General features: G+C 40.3%; 1 protein-coding gene across 7 annotated transcripts in view; it reads left to right on the top strand.

Annotated features, from left to right (window-relative positions):
- BPTF (bromodomain PHD finger transcription factor) overlaps positions 1–21,610 on the top strand; it is an 82,541-nt gene that overhangs the window by 55,960 nt on the left and 4,971 nt on the right. For 5 of the 7 annotated variants that reach the window (XM_039326825.1, XM_039326828.1, XM_039326823.1 and 2 more), the window contains 9 exons: positions 424–635; positions 1,481–1,703; positions 4,305–5,206; positions 7,113–7,195; positions 9,220–9,445; positions 11,338–11,702; positions 14,926–15,099; positions 15,777–15,969; positions 17,830–17,914. In XM_039326825.1, the coding sequence (XP_039182759.1) occupies positions 424–635; positions 1,481–1,703; positions 4,305–5,206; positions 7,113–7,195; positions 9,220–9,445; positions 11,338–11,702; positions 14,926–15,099; positions 15,777–15,969; positions 17,830–17,914 (2,463 nt within the window). The remainder of the gene's footprint in view (positions 1–423; positions 636–1,480; positions 1,704–4,304; positions 5,207–7,112; positions 7,196–9,219; positions 9,446–11,337; positions 11,703–14,925; positions 15,100–15,776; positions 15,970–17,829; positions 17,915–21,610) is intronic. The other 2 variants (XM_039326829.1, XM_039326827.1) reach the window with 1 other exon arrangement.

A 21,610-nucleotide genomic window follows, 5' to 3' on the forward strand; every position in this document is an offset into this window, starting at 1 on the left:
CTTTGTTCCTTTTTGAATAGTTAACCTCAATCACAAAAGATTGTTAAAAGTCTCTACTGTTTCCAAAACATTTGCTATGCAACATCGGAAGGTCTGCTTGAGATACACAATTCCTAAGTCCGCTTGGAGCGTCAGAATAAAGTGAACATTTCTGTAACATTCTGTCCTATAAACAATTGCATTCGGTAGGTTAAAAATAATTTGTCAGTATATTGTTAACTGTATGCCATATAAACTCTTTTCAGCCCTTTGAACCAACTCTGTTTCTGTTAAACAGTGTACTGTTGATTTTTCTGGTTAACGGATCTTACTATTTAAGAAGAAAAACACAGGGTGTTTTTTTTTAAATGATTGGGTGGGTTAATTTTTTTAATAAGTGCTATCGGCCAAAGGATTGAAAAATCCTGTGATATGTTAACATAGGCCAGACACAGCAAGTGGTCACCCAGATCATCAGAGGTCAGCCTGTATCAACAGCCGTGTCCAGCCCTACTACTGTTTCTACCAGCCAAAAGGTGGCAACTGCACCTTCACAGCACATGCAGCCACAAGCCGCTCCACCACATCCTCCTCGGCCTCAACAGGGACAGGTGAAGCTTACCATGGCGCAGCTCACACAGCTCACACAAGGACAGGTAAGCAATCAAGATTTGGGAGACGGGGACTCATATAATGAGCAAAGGATCACAGTAAGCCCACCAGGAAATGCCTCAGGCAGGGAGAACTCAGCGTTCAGTGATAGTCCACTGAATTTCAGCAGCACAGAAGCTGCAAAATGGGGTTTGGGGAATTGTTGCCCTGCTGTTTAGAATGAACTATGTCAATGTTTCTCAACCTTGACAATTTTAAGGCATGTGGACTTCAACTCCCAGAATTCCACAGCCAGCAATGCTGGCTGTGGAATTCTGGGAGTTGAAGTCCACATGCCTTAAAATTGTCAAGGTTGAGAAACACTGATATGTATTCAGAAAAAAAGACTAGCTCTTTTCAAGGGGTAAGTTTTATTATAAAGGGAAACTACAGAAGGGCTTGCAAATTTTATCCTCCTTTTAGAGATATTTTTCGTCATCTTTAGTTTTAGTTCTCCGCTTTTTTTGCATGCTGTATGCATTTCTTCAGTGTATTTGGGTGCTTGAAATGCAAGTTGTGAGATGCTAAGAGATTCACATCATGATATCAAAGTTTCTCCTTCTGGTTTTAAATTTTGATGAGTTAATGCTACGACAATTGGTAAGAAATTTTCTTCTTTTAGAAAACATCTATATTATAGACAGTGCATATCAACAACCTAAGATATGCAGATGATACCACTCTAATGGCAGAAAGTGAAGAGGAACTAAAGAGCCTCTTGATGCTCAGTGCAGATTGCAATGTCCATATTAACTCTTATTAGGTTGCAGTTCAGAACATAAAGCAGCCTTGGCTGCTTTTACTGACATTAACAACTTTTGCTTTGTATTTTTGTCTGTCTTCCTCTTAGGGTGGCAGTCAGGGATTAACTGTAGTAATTCAGGGTCAGGGTCAAACAACTGGGCAGTTGCAGTTGATCCCACAAGGTGTGACAGTAATCCCAGGTCCAGGTCAGCAATTGATGCAAGCCGCTATGCCAAACGGTACCATTCAGCGCTTTCTGTTCACCCCATTATCTACAGCAGCGACGGCAGCCAGCACTACTTCCACAACAGTTTCCACCTCAACATCAGGTATACTTTTTGTGTATAATGTTCACCAAAAAAGGGGGAGGATTCACCATTTTGATGCAAGCTTTAAAATGTCTGTTTTTTCCCCAAGGTGTGATTGGGAGAAAATTGAATGACTATTGGGCAGAAGAATAATTAGCTTTTACTGTTGTTGCTATTTTTGTTTTGGGAGCACTTGGATGGACTTTGGGTTGCAATGCTAGATTGCACCCTAATTGGGGGACTGCATGTTTCAGACGTGAGTAGAAGAAAAACGGGGCGGTGCCCTGTGGAGGGGTGGGAGAAACAATTTCACAGCTCTCTAGTGGAAGCAGAGCGGCCCTTTGTGTGTGCATCTTGGCTTCATTCAGTACATTTCCACCTAGGTTGGAGGTGGAGTCTTAGCTTATAGCAATAATAGTGTTGAGGGCCTACCCAAAAGAGTGTTATTCTCAGCAGCACAACTGAATGGGAGATATTGTGTGACAGGAAGGCTTGCAGACGAAGCAGACTGGTGTCTTGATAAGCAGATGCGTTGTGGTGTCGTGGTGAGAATTGGAGTGGCAGAAGCTCTGTATAGGCTGGTAATGAGTGTGTGAGAACCTGGCCGCCCTGAATCTACTGAGAAGCAGCAGGGGAGGTGGCTGTGATTAATGAAGTCTGAAGACAGTTGATAGGTTGCTCAAGATTTTCCTGGGTTTTTAGAGGACAAAAGATAGCAATTGGGCAGGACAACTGACATGGGGCAGATATTATTATCCAAGAGGTGACAGGCATAGAGAAATGTGGTGAGAAACTAAGACCAGGCTGTACATGGTGCAGGAAGAGTTTGTGGTTTTCTTCTTTTCTTCACAGCTGGTTCTAGTCAGTGTTAATAGCTACGGAAAGGTCTGACCCAAGGCCCCTGGTTTGTGGACTGCCTTAGGATTCAGTGATCTCACCTCTCCTGTTTAGCATGACAGGAACATCATGGCTGTTGATCTGGCCACTTGTTTGTTAGATCCATGTCCCTCAGGGCTGGTTGAAGCCTCTTCCAGGGGTAAGGGGAAGGGTGGTAATATGTGGCTGAATCTATATGGTGTTAATTTATCCTCAGAGACTAGGTGGTTCTGCCTGCCTTGAAAGAGGCGGTGGTGCATTCTCCTCAAGAAGCAACCGTTGGATTTAACTACTCTGGACAATTTTAATTCAGGCTCCAACTGGGGGTTGGTGTGTTGGTTTTTTTTTTTTTTTTTGTAAAGCTGTGAAGAAAAAGGTATGACCACAGCTCCAGAAGGCTCTGGATAAAACAGATACTCTAAATGTGTTTCAGTAAAGTTTCAGGCCAGAGCATACCATAGAAGACAGCATTTGTTGATTACCTCAGGAAAGAAGTGACGTGACTGTCCTAATTCTTTTTGATCTCACAGCAGCTTCCAATATCATTGATCATGGTGTTCTTCTGGGGATTGGAGACAAAATATTGCAGTGTTTTTCCTCCTGTCTCCATGACTGGTTCTAATCAGTGTGGGCAGCTAGGAAAGGGTCTGAAGCAAAGCTTCTGGTTTGATGCTGTTTGATGCTCTTGACTTTCTTTGAATGAAACCATTGAGCGATGCCATCCAAAGGGTTGGGTGCCATCAGTACGCTGATGATACTCAGCCATGTATGATGATGCTGTTGAGGTCATGACCCAGCATGTAGAGACTGTTCAGGTCTGGAAGGGGAGGAACAGGCTCAGACTCAATTCTGACAAGACCAAGTGGCTATGAATATTTGGCTCTTCTGGCGCTAACGGTTTTTGGTTGTTGATTCTGAATGGGGTAGCTGGAGTGAGAATCCTATTTCATGATCCCTGCTTTGCCTGATGCTGTCCTTGAAGACCACTTGCAAGCTGTAACTGATCCAGAACACTGTTGTGCAAGCAGCTATTGGCACACTTTGTTACACCTAACTAACACCCATGCAAACTGTCTAGTAACTAGTAAGCTCCTGAATGCAATTTAAGTTGTTGGTTATCAGCTGTAAATTCATTCATAGTCTAGGCATGGGTGTCAAACTTGTCATGTGATGTGTCACGACATATATCATGACTCTTTTTGCATTGCTGGCAATGGGGTGGGCGCAGATTTGGTGTGATGAAACCAACCCACGGGCCGGCAGTTTGACACCCCAGTTTAGGGTTTGACTGTCTGGGAGACTGCCTGCCTCTCATCATTTTTGCCCGCCCCATAAAATTCAACACAGTAGACACATTTCATGTCCTCTCTAAGGTCATCTGATGAAACCTAAGACGGATCCTTTCTCTCTCATGGTGCCTCTTTAATCTTTAGATACTTGGCTTCTTCTGTCTCTTCTGGGATAGACTGGTGTTATGTGATTTGGTGTATGGTGTGCCTTGGTTTTTGTTTATTGTTTCCACCGTGACTTTATGTCATGTTATTTTATCTGTTTTTAGGGATTTTAATAGTACACAACCCAGAATTTCTGCTAAGTTGGGAAGTCTTTATAAAACTAAATTATAATTTTTTAAAAAAACCACAAGGTTCAGGCTTTAGATCACTGGGTATTGTGTAATGAATGTGTTTAGGGCAGAGGAGCTGTTCTTTGCAGCTGTGAATATGAGGCTTGCTTTTATCTCCCCAGCTGCAGGAGAACAGAAGCAAACATCTCTTGCACAGACCCAAACACAGCCAACGCCAGCTCTTCCACCTGCTGAGCCCAAGCCTGCCCCTACTTCGTTCTCAGCTCCGCCTCCAAGCAGTTCAGCTCAGACTGTGATGCCAGCACAGACCCAGACTGTGCAGGCACCGGTTCCAGTTGAACCCCACCCCTTCCCTGAAGCTCAGGTTCCACCTTCGCTTCCAAGTCCAACAGTCACCTCTGAAGCACAGCCACCCAGAACCCAATCGACCGTAACTCCAACTGTGGCTCAGCCCCCACCCCAGAGCCTGGCCCAAGGACTGCCTTTCCCTCCGGTGCAGAACCAAGCCCAGCCAGTTATGCATCTGCAGACTCCACCCAAAGGACAGACGATCCAGCCAACTCAGGTACAGACTGCAGCCCCGCAGCAGGTTCAGATCCAACCACATCCATCCGTGCAGATCCAGACCCAGCAGTCCCAGGTCCCAACGTCAGTCCCACCTCTGCCGCCTGCTTCGACTGTCAACCAAGTCACGGTACTGCCTCCGCGCCCTCAGCTGCAGATTCAACCCCCCCAGACCAAGGTCATTACTATGCCGCAGCTTCAGCAGCAAGTCCAAGTGTTTTCCCAGCTCCCGTCCCATATGGTGGCCCAGATTCAGGCTCAGCAGAGCGGCCTGCCTCAGCAGATTAAGCTCCAGTTACCAATTCAGATTCAGCAGGCCAGCGCGGTGCAAACACACCAGATCCAGAATGTAGTAACTGTTCAAGCCAGTGTCCAAGAGCAACTGCAGAGGGTTCAGCAGCTCAGAGAGCAACAGCAGAAGAAAAAACAGCAGCATATTGAAATAAAACGGGAACACTCCCTTCAGGCTTCTAATCAGAGTGATATTATCCAAAAACAGGTAAAGTGTTTTAAATGGGCAGCAAAACTTTATTACTCAGTCGGCCTATCGCTACATTTACCTGAGTCAAAGTGAATCCTTCCCTCACCCCTGGAATTAACTTTAAAAAATGGGAGAATTAGCTTAGATTGGCTGAGAAGGTTATTAAAAAAAATGAGATATTGTTGTGTGTTTAATTATCCTTTGGGATAGAAGTTATTCTAAATTTAGCTTCATCTTTTGTTTAAGTATGATAAGGAGAAGTCATTGAGCGTTTGAGGATTAAATCCTTCGTGATGTGCTTTTTATATTCTCCTTGTCAAAGTAAGATATGTTCGATCTAAATCTCTTTAATATAGCTTTCCAGAATTATTGACTAATAACAGAAAGCTACCCTCAGTCCTAAATTAAACGGCAGAATTGAAAGAAAGCTTGGATTAACCAACACTGTGCTCAGAATTCATCTGTTCTCTGTGCTTAGCCTTTAGAATTTTGGACTTTCAGATTGCAGTAAGAGTCACCTTTTGTACCTTCTTCAACTGTAGATTATTAAGGATATATTTTGTGAAAATAATCCTAGGTATGATAAGACTGTTGCCAAATATCTAAAATATTTTGAGGTACAAAATATATCACATAGATGATCTAATGATCGTTTAATGATCATCACATAAATGATTGGAGCTGAAGAAGCTTCTTGGGTGAGAAGTGAAATGTCTTCAAAGAAAAACAAGTAAGCCCAAGTTGCCTCGTGAAAAAAGTATCTTTGGGATAAATGATCTAACTTTTCCTACTGCAGCAGGAAGTGTCCTTGCGTAGGTTTTTCCCCACCTTTGCTCCAGGAATCAGGGAACAGTCCATCAAATGTCTATGGCAGGGGTGTGCAAAGTTGGCAACTTTTAAGACTTGTGGACTTTAGTTGCCAGAATTTCCCAGCCAGCATGGAATTCTGGGAATTGAAGTGCATAAGTCTTAAAGTTGCCAACATTGGACACCCCTGGCCTGTAGGGTCTTCTATGGGAGAAATTCTTCTCCCATCTTATCCTAGGTTCTATCTAGGCCAGTGTTTCCCAAACTTGACAATTTTAAGGCATGTGGACTTCAACTCCCAGAATTCCACAGCCAGCATTGCTGGCTGTGGAATTCTGGGAATTGAAGTCCTCATGCCTTAAAATTGTCAAGTTTGGGAAACACTGATCCAGGCCATCAGTGTTACCTTGCTTCTGAACTCCTTTCTGTTTTTTTTTCTTTGTTTTCTTTGGGATATTCCTGAAGCTTGAAAAATCTATGGAAGGAAAGGATTATGACAAGAATCTAATAAGAAACAGAAATTGTAATGATAACTATCCCAAAGGGCCTGGTCAGTTTTTGATTATTTTGTTGGAAAGTAGATCAAGGACATTTTGGAGCAAAGTAAATAGAGAGATCAGAAACTTTAGACATGATGGTGGACGAGGTCCTAGGTCATATATCTCTCCTAAATTCTTAATGCTAGATTGATTTTTCCCCCACTATTTAAGTGTTCCCTATAAAAAATCTTATTTCTTTCTCAGTTCTGTCTGTTTAGATTCCTTTCCTTGATAGCTTTCTTTTTTAAAAAAAAAAAATCACTTCCCAAGTGAGGATATGTGAGGAGTATTATACTCCCAGCTCTGGTCCTCCTTTCCCTATGTTTTCTCTGCAGCTGGTATTTCTACCTCTCCTGTTTCTTCCTTCTTTTGGGAACTGTTCAGGTTTGCTTCAAAGGAAGGCAAGTGAAGACTTTTTGTCCAAATTGCAATGGCAGTTAAGGTGGCAATTAACAGCCACCTTCAGTTTAATTTCTTGGGTGCTTAAATTTTGAGTTACTTGTAGGTTTTAAGAGTTACAGTATTTCTTGCTCTCCAAAGTTTTCATATATTGGATTTTTTCCCCTCCTGTCTTCAAGGTGGTAATGAAACACAATGCTGTGATAGAGCACTTAAAACAGAAAAAGACATTAACTCCTGCTGAGCGTGAAGAGAATCAACGGTAAGGCAAATTGTAATTAACCAGGTATTAATTGTATAGGTCTTCCAGCGTTTCCTGCTGCATCGCAGTATATGATAGTGCAGCACCAATTATAATAATTTCCACAATAAGTGGAATCCTGAGTTGTCATACACTAAATGGAAATGGAAGGGGCTCTTCTGATCCAGCACAAACGTTTCCTAAAAGAAGAACAATGTGGTTATTATTTGCATCTGTTTTCCCCTCCAGCCCACTCAATCAATCACTCTCTCTCAATACCCTTCATATTGCAGACATCCCTCCCTATTATTTGGAGACCTTTTCAGAGTGCAAGCTACTGCAATAGGGAAGAGTAACATTTCCTCCTCATTCTTTTCCATTAAACGTGTCCTGTGGTCTCAGAGATCTAAGCCTACACTTTAAAGAGAGAGATGAAAAGGAGAAATGTTTCTTTGTCTCTCCCAGTGTCAGCATTCAGGGCAGATGTGTTGCCCAAAATTAAGCAACAGTGAGTTCCACTTATAACCTGTCACGACTCCCAACCATAAGAATGCACAGGTATAGACACACATAAGATGTAAAAAGTGACAGAGGAGTTACCACATTTAGGCTCTCTAGATAGGTGTGCAGGGTCATCACTGAGACCCAACTTGGCAGCTCTGTAAATGAACTAAGTCATATCTTAGGCGCCTTCCTTTTGGAGACTCCTGGGCACCAAGGTTTATAGGACAGACTAAGGCAGTGGTGGCGAACCTATGGCACGGGTGCCAGAGGCGGCACTCGGAGCCCTCTCTGTGGGCACTCGCGCCATCGCCCCAGTCCTAGGCCTTCAGCTGGGTTTTATAAAACCTTTTTGCTTTAGGCCTCCGCTGCCATGTGCAAAAAAAAAAAAAAAAGGTTCAATCAGTCAATTTCAACTTCTCACACAAAAAAAACTTGCAAAGTTGGAATTGATTGATTGAATTTTTTAGTCCCACCCAGTCTGCTGTTACCGCCGCAGCCACACCCACCCAATGGGCCATGCCCAGCCAATGGGCCACACCCACCCAGCACCCGACGATAAGTGGGTTTTGGGTTACAGTTTGGGCACTCGGTCTCTAAAAGGTTCGCCATCACTGGACTAAGGACTCACAGCTCCTCACGCTAAGCATTGCTCTTCTGGTGGAGCTGCCTACAGCAGCTTTCCATATTCTCACCTGGAATGTGGTAATCTTGTCTATCTGCAAATTTCCATGATCCATCCATATGAGGGGTAGAGAAGCTTTGTAACTGCTGCTTCCTAAAAAATAGCTAGGTCTTCTGGAATGATATCAATAGAAAGATTGAAGACCATATCCCAAGGAAGAAGCTTGACCTTTCCAACTCTAGCTGCTTTTGTACTATAATTCCCAGGATGCCATTGACACCAGAAGAGGTTGTTACAAAATGGGTGGTGGTTGCAGGCTTATTAGGTTTATTTTGCTTCAATCCATGGCTTCTTTGTGTTACGTGGTGGAGCAATAACTGTGTATTAAATTGCAATTAAATTGCTACTTGCTGAGGCAGGATGATCAAGAGCAGCACAAATCAGCAATTATACAATATGCTTTTAAAACTATGAGAGGGAGAATGACCAGTTGTTTTACTGTCAAGGCAATTACTGATAAATAAGGGTACTACATACGTCTGATGTATCCTTTTCCCATTCTCTGCTTCTTCAAACAAAATGTAATTGGTTTACAAGAACTAGATCAAACTTGCTAATTGATGCTTCTGACTTGGTCGTCCACATAGTCTGTAATAAAAGTTGTGTTTTCAGGCACATTGGATGGATCCAACAATGAAAAATATTTCTTTACCTTCTTAATATTGTAAATGTACAGATCAGCATGTAATCATGTGCTGCAGGCAAGCTCAGAAGCAATACCTTTTAGTAAAAAGACTATTATTCCCAGCTGAGAGTTATGCAGAATCGGGAATAATTATTATGGTGTATAAAATGTAGTTGACAGTCTTTTCCCCCCTATTATTTCTGTTTAATTACACCCTTCGTATTTCTTCCCCAGAATGATAGTGTGCAATCAAGTCATGAAATATATTCTGGATAAAATAGATAAAGAAGAAAAGCAGGCAGCTAAGAAACGAAAACGGGAAGAGAGTGTGGAACAAAAGCGCAGTAAACAGAATGCTTCAAAACTCTCTGCTCTACTCTTCAAACATAAGGAACAACTGAAAGCTGAAATACTGAAGAAAAGAGCACTTTTGGACAAAGATCTGCAAATTGAAGTGCAGGTAAAATTGTCATTCTTAATCATGCTTTGGAGACTTTGACACTATATTTCAATTTATTGTTTTGCTTCTATAGGCAAAAAGTACAGAGTTAGTTCTCTTCGGCTTATGGCCATTTCTACCAAACTGCATAATCAGACGTAGGCCCTCCCAATCTCATATGCCTTAAGTGTAGTTTACCATATTTTCCTGGGCTTCATTTGAGAATGACTGGTGGGACAGATGGATCATCTAATTCTAGTGGTTATTGGTCACCTTTTAAGTCATTTTATTTTAGCTTGCTAATTGGTTGTTAATATTAAGCTGTACAATGCTTTGTGCTCAAATGGGGATGGGAGTGCTTCAGAATGCATAGTTTTTTGTGGTGCCCCAGGGAACTGTGGGAGGGGCCATGATGGTCTACAACAACAGGTATGTGTGCCAAGTTGCCAACCCAAAGAGCAGGAGTCAGGCAAGCATTGTGTGCATGCCTGCATTTGGATTTACCAGCATGGACAGAGAGCAGGAGATAAAGGATATGGTTTGTGTATTTGCACCCTGTGTTACCAGAACAGAGAGTGAGAGGTGAGATACAGTTGTCACTGTGAGATACAGTGTTGGGCAGGAGGGAACTATTAATAGTGTGTGCAAATCAGCATGCCAAGTTCTTCCTTTCAAAGGCAATGGTGGAACATGGAGTGCAAGAAGTAGTATTCTTTCTAACAATATCAGAACCAAAATTGTCATCAATTATTTGGTAGTCTATGTTGTAAAATAATACAATATTAAAATCCCATCAAACAGTTGTGAGAAACAGTAGAGACAACAAATGTGTCCATTTAATGTAAATATTGATAAATATAATCAATACAAACAGTCTTTGTGGCTTTTCTCTGTAATTTTTAAAAGTGGGAAGGGGTCCCAAGAAAAAAAAGTTCAAGAAACGCTGGGGTAGAAAACAGGGTGAGAACAGATGTTGTTGCTTTCAGCAACTGGGGGATTAATGTATGAGCAACAGTGTTGATATCCTATGAGGTTATTTTCTTCCTTTTTAGTAGTTATTGAATGGCAGTGCCACAAATGCTCAGATTTGGAAGAATGTCTTTTCAAAGAGTCTTCCGTCTTGTAGTTCAGAGGTCTTCAACCTTTCTGGGCTCGTGGCCCGGAGGGAAGGAAAGCAGTTTCCAAATTGGTGTGTGCGTGCGCAAATGGGCCCGTGCACACCCACTCGGTGCTAGCAGCCCTATTTACTCATGTGCAAATGGGCCATGCACACACACCCGTCGCTAGCTGCCTCATTCGCGCCGGCCCACATGCGCAGACGGGCACACACGACCAGCCGTTTCCACGGCCCGCTGGCCAAGAGGTTAGGGACTCCTGTTGTAGTTGGAATCTTTTGTTCTTATTAGGTGCAGAAGCCAAAGCTGGATTCATATAAAATTACCTACTTGAATTTGGCATGCAATATTAATAAATTTGCCTCCAATATTTTTTGAATGGCATAAATAATTATTGTGTACACCAGTGTTTCCCAAACTTGACAATTTTAAGGCATGTGGACTTCAACGCTGGCTGTGGAATTCTGGGAGTTGAAGTCCTCATGCCTTAAAATTGTCAAGTTTGGGAAACATTGGTGTACACGATTAAGTCAGAATCATGAATCACAATTAAGCCAGAATCATGTAGAAGTTTTTGATAGCTTGTTCTCCTGTAATGAGCTCAGTGCCAAGGTCTTCTGGATGGGAGAAATCTGAGAAGCTCATAGCAAGAAAGCTTATGTGTTCTGCAGAAGTGACCAGTGCTAACCCTACACAAACACTTGCTTTCCTGTGGAAGTTTGATAGCGTAACTCAACCTTTGATACTGTAAGATAAGTATCTTATGTGGGTTACTTTTCTGCTTCTGTTTTTCTTTAGGAAGAACTAAAGAAGGATCTAACTAAAATTAAGAGAGAAAAAGAAAAGGCCCAGGCCGCTGCAGCTGCTGCAGCAGCCGCTGCAGCACTGTCTCCCCCACCACCTCCACCGCCACTTCCTCCACCTCCACCGCCGCCACCACCACCACCACCTCCTCCTCTACCACCTCCCGCTTCCAGTTCCAGTATCCCCTCAACCGCCTCAGGCACATCCTATATTTCATCCCACAAAAGAAAGCGAGAAGAAGAGAAGGAGTCTGCCTCTTCAAAATCCAAGAAAAAGAAAATGATCTCTACTACCTCAAAGGAAACCAAGAAGGATACAAAGCTTTACTGTATCTGCAAGACGCCTTACGACGAATCCAAGTGAGTAAGGAGTATTTTTGAAGTATTTTTAGTTTAGCTTTAGCCTTCAGTTAGTAGCTGGGCTGGAGGGATGGAAATGGAGTGTAACGTTAAATGTCATTTTATTGGTAATTCATCGAGAAAGGACTAAAACTATTAGCTCTCAATTGTATTTTTTTTTTCAAAGCAGGCTTTTGTGATTCATATCTTACTTGCATGTTTCCATTGTATGATTTTGTCTCACATTGCACATTCTTTACTTTGTCCCAACCCTCTTTGCCTCTCGTTCAGAAGCAATGGATTACAGATTAGTTTTCTTGGGCAGGCTCCAAATAATTTCTAAATATATTTATGGGTTATATTTGTACTGTTTGGCAGGGAGGGGACTATTTTAAATGCCAGGTTACACATTTTATATTCTGAATATGCCAGATAGGAGGTAGATTATAGAATAATTGGAGGATGAATGTGTTACAGTAGAGTTTCCTTAGAGTTCCAAGTGCTGTAATTATTAAAAACATCAAGATGCCATAGCTAATATAATTTAATAGGTCAGAAATAAGCTTTTGATCTGGATATCACTGGATATCTGGATAGTTTAAAAAGGACAAGTAATATTTGAGAAATGCAGCTAGAGACCTAACTGTTCCATTCACAGAACTGATTTGATTAAAACCTTGGCAGCTTAACCATAATGGTGTAGCAGAGGTTTTTTGTGAACATGTCCTGCATTTCTTGTTGTTTATCTAGAGTTCTTTGTCAAATTAATACTAGAACTTTAAAATTTTAAACTTATATGGTTAAGTGCAATATTTATAGGAGGCCTGGGTCTCAAGTCTGCCTGTTGTATAAAATTAGCATTTTCTGAGAGAATGTGAATAAACATACAAAAATACTTCTCTTTCAAAAAAAATCTGTGGCACATAGTTTACCATAGTCGTTTCTCGAATTATAATATCTAAAGGAAATAAATTATAAATTATTTTTCCTGGAATTTAAGCCCTAATAGTATTAATGTGTGTGTGTGTGTGTGTGTGTGCACGCATGTGTGTTGATTACAGTAATTTTAAATAAAATACATATATAAAAATTACTGTAATCAATAATACGGAAAGGTGATTATATTTTTTCCATGCTGAACCTATTGTGATAGTTTATTGGAAGATCAGATAATTTATGGATTAAAAATAGTTCAGATTCAATCAGGCCATTTCTTTCTGCTGAACTATGCTCATCGTAGATGAAAGGGATGAAAGCAGATCATTCAGACTGCCTTCTATACATATGTTTAGGCTGCATTGTATCTTCCCTTAAAATCCTGGGTAAAGATAATCTAAAAGTAAATCTCGTTAACTTTTAAGCCTAGGAGAAGGGTCTTGATCATGAAGCATCCAGGTGTTAATGGAAGTAAAGCAGGTAGTTTAAGCAGAACTGTACTCCCACTGTGGCTTTCCCACGCAATGGTCCTGTGAAGGAGGAGATCCTGCAGAAGGACAGGAAGGAGTTTACAGGGACTGGATTTACTCATGGCAGTTTGGGTCCCAGCCATCATATGCTACGTGTTTCTTTGGCATACTTGTATCAAAGCTGTTTGCTTAGATTTAATAAACAATCATTAGAATGGCAGTGGAAGATAGGTAGAAGAAAATAAATGGTTGGGGTAATTTTTGGAGCGTTTTGTAAGAAAAAGTTCTTTCATTCTTACTTTTGAGCAGAAGCCATAGCAAATATGTTTGCTGGCCTATTGCAGGAAGGTTTTCTTTTCCTCAGGAGTGGAGATCAGGGTGAAAGGCCCACAGAGCACTACCGTATGTAGCAGCATGAGGCTTAAATAGCAGGATAACACAATGTAGTGTGCAAAGGGAGATTATGCAATAGGGGTAGTGCTAATTTTGAGATCAAAGCTATCAGATAGGTCGTCCTCAACTTTCAGGTGGACACTTAGCAACCATTCAAAGTTATGGCAGATAAAAATAAGATTCTTATGACCCAGATTCAAAGTTCTGGTGCCTGGGGGCGGGGCTGTCCCACAGTCATGTCACATTTTGGACGCCTGGCAATGGGCCTGCATTTATGGCCATTTCGGCTTGCTATGGTCCTGTGATCACAATTTATTATGCTTTTTTGCTGGCATTTACTGTGGGTTTCTGACAAAAAAACACTTATCACTTAATGACTGTGGTATTTGCTTTATGACTGCCACAAAAAAAAAATCATAAAATCAGGCACACTTACATGGTTCTGGACTCAATTACATTTGTAAGTTGAGGACTCCCTGTGTAAAAGTACACATATGAAACTGGTATGAGGGAACATTGTTCCTTTTTCCATACTGTTCCCTCCCTCAGAAGTTTTGAGGCAAACAATATATCTAAACAAGCAAATATGGTAGGCAGCATCAGACTTGAATCATTGAAAGAAGGAAAGAAGGGAGTGAGGAAGGGGCAATAAAGGGAAGGGTCCCTTTAGAGTTAACATGACATAAAACCATTTCTCCTCTGTTCCAAGCCAGAAGTTCTTATAGACAGTGGCCTTTTCTCTTATTTTGTTGTAATATTTTGAACTTGAATATTGTCAAGTGGAAGTTTGTAAGTACACAAGGATGAGATTGCCTAGTTGTATGGTTTTTGACTTGACACAAGGTTTTCTAAAAAATAGATACTTTTAAATAAATAGCCTGCCCTAATTTTCTTTTTTAATTTGAGAGAAATTTCAGGCAGTTTCATAGAAAACATACATCCACATGTCCCATTTTCCTTCATGTCATGTTATACCAATATGTGTTTTACATATGGCTGGTATGCATGCTGCTTTTTTAAAAGTGTACCTGTAACTTCTAGTTGTATCTGCACTTTGCTTATTTATTTATTTTTTAACATTGAACTATGTTTTCAAAATTTAAGAATGACCAATGTGCTTCACATTTTTTAGCAAGAGTTTTGAAAATATAGATCATTTTCTTTGGCCGTGTCTTTCTGCATTCATAGTTGAGACATTCACATATTTCAGATTTCAGTACTTTTTGTTGTTGTTGTTGTTGTTGTTGTTGTTGTTGTTTTGCAAAAATATGAAGAACTGTCTAGTAAAGTAGGGTCTGGCAAGTTTTTATTCTATGTTAGGTTGGGGAAGAGTAGATTAATATGATTAGGGGAATTTAATTCAGAAAAAGACAGAGTCAGTTAAGTAAGTGCCTTGCCATTTGAAATGACAATTACATTGTCATTTTCATTGTAAATACTTTTAGGTTCTATATTGGCTGTGATCTTTGTACTAACTGGTATCATGGAGAATGTGTTGGCATCACAGAAAAGGAGGCTAAGAAAATGGATGTGTACATCTGTAATGAGTGTAAACGGGCACAAGAGGGCAGCAGTGAGGAATTGTACTGTATCTGCAGAACACCTTATGATGAGTCACAGTGAGTTCTGACAAGAACCTCTTATTTAATATTTAGGTAGAAAATTGCTCTGAGTTTGGTAATGTGTTTCTTCAACAAAAAAAGAAATATTGTTCAACATCTGTTATATCTAGTGACATGATTTTAAACATTTCTAAAATGACAGTAAATTATATTATGTGACACTTGGGGGAAAGGGAGGTTTCTAGTATTGTCAGTAAAACATATTCTTCAAAGCAGACTATTTTTTATTGATTTATTGAGGAAGTTTCCAACAAATGCCTTACTTGCTAGGAATTCATAATTTATTGCAACATTAATTTTAGTTCAGGCTGAAGTTATGATTATAATATCAAAATCGGTATATTAGTGCCCCATTCACACTATGTTGTAGGACTCTGAATGTCAATTTTCTACCAATATATATGGTACCTTTTACAAAAAGTTGATCCAAAGGAAAGAAGAATCTTTGATAATCTTGTTTATAAATCACAGTTTATGACCTTTGTTCCTTTCAGCGCTAAGAAGTTTCAGTTGCTTAAGATTAAGCATGGTTGATAAAGCTATGCTTCCAATTGGATTTCAAACGTTTAAGTGTGAATATGAGGCAAAAATCCTCATCTTTTTAGATTAGTTAACCAAGGAAAAGTCATAATGTGGAATTAAAGATGTTAACCGTTTTCTTTGGGATCTTGCAGATTTTACATTGGCTGTGACAGATGTCAGAATTGGTATCATGGGCGCTGCGTTGGTATTTTACAAAGTGAGGCAGATCTCATTGATGAGTATGTCTGCCCACAGTGTCAGTCAACTGAAGATGCCATGACAGTTCTCAGTCCTTTGACTGACAAAGATTATGAAGGGCTAAAGAGAGTACTGCGTTCATTACAGGTAAGGCTGTTAAAGAATATTGTTTAATTAATGCACCAACAGAGTCTAAGCCAAGGATGAGCAACTATGGCCCCTTTATGACCTATGGATTTCAACTCCTAGAATTCCTGAGCCAGCCATGCTTGGCTCAGGAATTCTGGAAGTTGAAGTCCACAAATCATTAAGAGGCCATAGTTGCCCACCCCTGCTCTAAGTCCTCAGTTTCACAGGATCACAGGAACAGGTGTCCATTAGATTCAAAGTCCATTAAATGCAAATGGAATTTTGTCCATTGCATCTGAGATCTACTGAATTGTGGTCTAATACAGGGCTTTTCAACCAGTGGTACACATACCACCTGTGATACTTTGCCACATGGCAGGTGGTACGCGGCCGTCCTAGAGAAGTGTAGCAGGAGAGGGGAATGAGCCGAAGCAACCCAAGCCTGAGGGAGAGACAGCTGCAGCTACAGGACTGTCTGGGCTCGGCAGAAGCCCCAGGAGCTGGCAGGGCTCCAGCTGATTGGCACTTCTGGAAGCAGCAGGAGCTGGAAGTGAACTGAAGAAAAAGGAGGGAGGAGAGGAGAGATTATAAAAGGAGGTGGTTTGGGCGGGAAAGGGGGAAAAAGACAACAGGGAAAGGTTTAATTCGTTTTACCCCCTTTAATTGAGTCTGTATATGGCTTTTAGAAAGTTTTCTTTGAAGATAAATAGGTTTAATTTAAAGCTAAAGCTTTTCGCAATTGCTGGAGCCTTTCAGTCTTAGTTGCAATATTGTGACGTGCCTGAGGCAGCTTAAAGGGGGAAAAAAAGCTGGAGTTTATATGTTTTTTTATTTTGTGAGCCTTTCTTGCTTTGCACTTGATTCCTGTATCTTTAAGGGTACAGGGAAGGAATTTGGGGGGGGGGGTGCATTCTTACTATCCTGTGGAAAGAGTTCAGAAGGGAGAGAGGAAGAAGGGCCGACCAGTTAGCTCAGGGGTCTACAAACTTAGCAACTTTAAACCTGTGGACTTCAACTCCCAGAATTCCTCAACCAGCCATGATGGCTGAAGAATTCTGGGAGTTGAAGTCCACAAGTCTTAAAAGTACCAAGTTTGAAGATCCCTGAGCCAGCTGGTAGTGGTGCATTTTAATAAACATGGATAAATTCATCATACATTTGTCAGTGCAAAGGGAAAGTGATTCAGCAAAGGAACAGCCACCGAAGAAATTAAAACCGGTACTTTTTTCCTTTTTTTCTACAGTTTATAATATTTTAATAGATTATAGAATAAAATACAAAAATACAAAAGCAAATAGTAGGACACATTCGGGAGAGAAAAGGGAGGGAAAGTGAGGGGGAGAAGGGAAAAAGAACAGATTTCATCTGTTGCAGTAGAAGGAAGCATTAACACTGAACCTCAACTTTTTACTTTTCCATAATATTATAAACTAGCCATTTCTATAACAACAAATGAATCTAATCGGTAAAACCCAAAATCCCCCCCCCCTTTTTTTTTTTAGTCAAGTTTTTGACACCTTGCTAAGCACTGGTGGTACTCAAATTATTCTCCTAAAAATGGTACAAATTGTGAAAAGGTCGAAAAGTCCTGGTCTAGTACATCAAGGGATTCACTACATTACAAAAAAGCATTACAATACATCTTTGGGCAGGTGGAGTTGACTTAGTTCATCCAGTGAGGTGAAAAACTGCTGAGCAGATCTTTGTGAAATGAACCTCAACTGAAATCAACAGTTTTGTCTCTTTGGTTTGCATGGAGCAGCAGGACGGATTTTTACAAGTGATTCCCTCCCTGCTTTTCCCAGTATACTGCAGCAATAGCGTTAATGGGAAAGCAGGCTCCTCATATTAATGAATGATTTATCTTTTTTTTAACAGGCTCACAAGATGGCTTGGCCATTCTTAGAACCAGTAGATCCCAATGATGCTCCTGATTATTATGGTGTTATCAAAGAACCTATGGGTGAGTGAATTACAGGGCATCCTGTTTAGTATGCGATGTTCATATGCTTCATTTTTTCATAGGTTAGTTGGCCGTGGTGTGTTTAACCTACAGTGGATTAAATCCAAAACAAGATTCAGTTGAATGCTTAGAAGTTCACTAGAATTTAGGAATAAACATGCATTTGATTGAAGCTATAATAATTTCCTTATGATTAGGGAAGGATATTATTTGCACATTTTTTATTTCTGTGGTCCTTCCTGGTTACAAGCTGCCACATCACAATATAACGTAGATAAAAACTAATAAAGGTGTGCACAAAATATACAATCATGACACTTACACAATCACAAAAGAACCAGAAAGTTTAATAAACAAGCCTGCAAAAATATTCCTTGATTTTTGAGTGACACGCATGGCTGTGGAACATTTAATAGCTGTTCTCCATACGTTGCAGTAATTGATTCTTGTGATATTGTTAAATGAGGATGCCCAGAAAATGTTCACAAGGGAAGGTACATTCAGTTTTGTTGCTATTTAAGAGACACTTCTTCACCAAAGTGTGGGTTTTCTGAATACATTTGCTGTTGGTTAGTTTCAGTGAGATTCTTTAAACATTTTTGAATTTTTTAAAATTTTATTCTGTAAATGCTGTGTTGCATGTACAGTGTGTGTAGCCTTTGCTTGAGGGGGGAGTGAGTAACCTGCGGGCTGCACAGAGGTCAAATGCACAAATGCCTCTGCATCTTGGACTGCTCCCTCTTGTCTAACTTTCACTTATAGCTGCAGCCTTTGGCAGGCCCAAAGGTGCTTTTTCAAAAGGCAACTGGACAGTCTTTGTTTTTTCCCTTGAAGATGTTTCACTTCTCATCCAAGAAGCTTTCTCAGTTCTATCTTCTTCAGTTCAGTCAGAACTGAAGAAGCTTCTTGGATGAGAAACGAAACGTCTTCAAGGGAAAAAAAACAAAGTCCAGTTGCCTTTTGAAAAAGCACCTTTGGGACAATCGTGTCCTGGATGACTGAGAATCTCCATAGACACTTGCAGCTTTTCGTAGTTTTTTTAAAGGTCCTCTTCCAGTTTTGGTGGGCAGGCCTTGCAGGAAAGGGTCAGCAGTTTTAGTGGGGAAGGCAGGGAAAGTGGAGAGACAATTACCTTAATCCTCTCAGCTATACAGAGCTGGGGGGGGGGCACCACACATGTAAGTGCATAAGGGCAGATTAAGTTGTCAATCCATCCTTGGCAGGGAAAAATATTTCCTCTCTCAGCCTGAAATGTAAGAGAGAGCCACCACATCACCAGAGAAAGCATCCCATCTTTTTGGTGCCTCATTAAAAACTGAAGGAAAAGGGGCAGCAAGGAGCAAGATTTGCGGTAACGGCTGCAGAAACCGGCAGTTCAAGTGAAGCAAAATAAACAAAACAAAAAACAAAAAAAACTAGTCACTGAAAAGAAACCTGTTGAGTCAGAGTTTTCAGTCAGAGGACCGTTATTAATCAATTTTCATTTGTGTTTCCCAAGTTTCCTTCCAAATTCGGAATGACATTTCATACTATAAAAACAGATGTTAGTCCTACTTCTCTCTCTAAAATGGATTGCCATGTCTTCCTGAGGTACTGCTCATAATGTGCTTCTGTCCACCCGTAGCAATAGCGCTTAGACTTATATACTTCTTCACACTGCTTTACAGCCCTCTCTAAGCAGTTTACAGAGTCAGCCTATGGCTCTCAACAATCTGAGTCCTCATTTTACTGACCACAGAAGGATGGAAGCTGCGTCAACCTTGAGCCGTCAGGATCGAGCTCCTGGCAGTCGGCAGAATCAGCATGCAATACTGCATTCTAACCACTGTGTCACCAGGGTTGCTTTCTTTTTACAGTATCTTGGGGTGATCAACCTTGTGCCAAAGTACCCAGTGGGATTTCTAAAAATTAAAAAATAAAAATCTCCAAATGGCAAATTTTGGCAAAATTTCAGATTTGGGATAAGTGAGATTTGAGAATTTAATGTATTAGATTTTGGTTTCCTTGGTGAGATCATATGAGATCTGAGGAGAAATCATTTTTTATCATTTATTTTTTGCTGAATAGTTAGGTCCAGCACTGTTGCCATTTTTCTGTTTTCTGTTCCTATATCTTTCTGGACAAATTTTGGCTTATATTATTTGCTCCATTAGTGTGGCATTTTTATTTTTAGTTTTATTCATTATTGTTCTCCCTTTTTTTCCTTGTTGACAAAAGTCTTGGATCATTTGGTGCTTTCCTAAGGATCAAACTTTTAATTGTGCTGATGGACATTTTCTATTTCTGTATTTTCTTTCTGGTATTCATAGCATCACAACTAGATCTGCTCCATCAATTGATCAGTGGAAATACACATATTTATTCTAAGGAGTTTTATTCTAGGGTATTTCTTTTAGGATGGGTGAGAGGCTAAATGAACAATAAAGCAAATATTTTATAAAATGAAAGGTTGACATTTTTTGGATTCTGTACTGCTGTTGGGGATCTAGAATTCTTGTTTCCAACTGTCTAGAAATGAATCTTCCCGATTCTCAATAAAGCCAAAGATGAGAATTCCCATTTTTGTCTTTATTTTAAGTTGTGGTTAGAAGAGTATTGCTCCCCAGTTACAGCCAAAATAAAATCTTGTATTTCTCCATTATTTCCCAGAAGCAGTTTCAGCGCTGCGTATCAACAGTGTAAAAAAAATGGAATTTAGCAAACTGCAGTTGTTTAGTTATATCCAGAGTGAAAGTTGGAATAATTAAACATCAGTCAGGGTCATCCAGTGAGAAAGTTCTGGTGCATGAAGGCAGAATTTAAATGCTCAAGTGCACAATAAATCTTTACAATGAGGGAATCTCATAGTGATAATCCAGGGAGATCTTTCTTCTCCTACAAATAAAGCAAATATATACCAAATTTGCAACCTACTTCTAGACTTTTTTTTCTTGGGTTATTCCTTGACTTTTGACATGGTTGATGAAAAGCCAGATGTCTTCTATATTTATTGCCATGACACTGGGGATCAGAACACATCTGATTTGGTGAGGGCATTTATCTTCTTAATTATGTTCACCAGCTACCTTCTCTCCTGTTGAAGACCTATTTGTTTCTGAAGACTTTTCTTGAAAATTGGTGTTTTTAATTGGTGTGTTTTATTCCTGCGTAAGCCATTATGAGGGTTTTCTAACTAGATTATCAAGTCTGCTTGCCCTTACTTTTGGCAGTGCTATAACATTTTAAGTTTAAATACATTTGTGAGTAAAAGGGTGGGTTAAGGCTACTGACCCCTTACATTTTTAGATAACTGTTCTATTTTCCAGTTCTTTAATGAGAAGCACACAAAATGTTTCAGAGTCAAGGAACTGTAACTTCCTGACGCTTCCTGTACAGCTCGCCTATTATTGTGACGGGTAGTTACCAACTGGGATCCTTGATCACACTGCATTCTTTGTGCTGTAACTCGCTGAAAGGTTCAGACAAGGTTCTGAATTGAAATAATGAGCGCTCGAGAGAAATTAAGCGTATTTATATGCACTAATTACTTGGGGTAATTTTTTTTTAAAAAAGGAAACCCCGAATCAGAGAGTTCAGAGTATAAAAGCCAACTGGTCTCTAGGGGAGATGTCTTTGTATAACTTTCAGAGGGCCCTCTTCAAACAGAATTTTCCAAAAGTGCATCTTTGTAACTAGGGATAATGCACCCAGTAACCT

Source organism: Crotalus tigris, unplaced genomic scaffold, assembly GCF_016545835.1.
Source record: "Crotalus tigris isolate CLP2741 ecotype Arizona unplaced genomic scaffold, ASM1654583v1 scf7180000024345.2110221, whole genome shotgun sequence".
Lineage (NCBI taxonomy): Eukaryota > Metazoa > Chordata > Lepidosauria > Squamata > Viperidae > Crotalus > Crotalus tigris.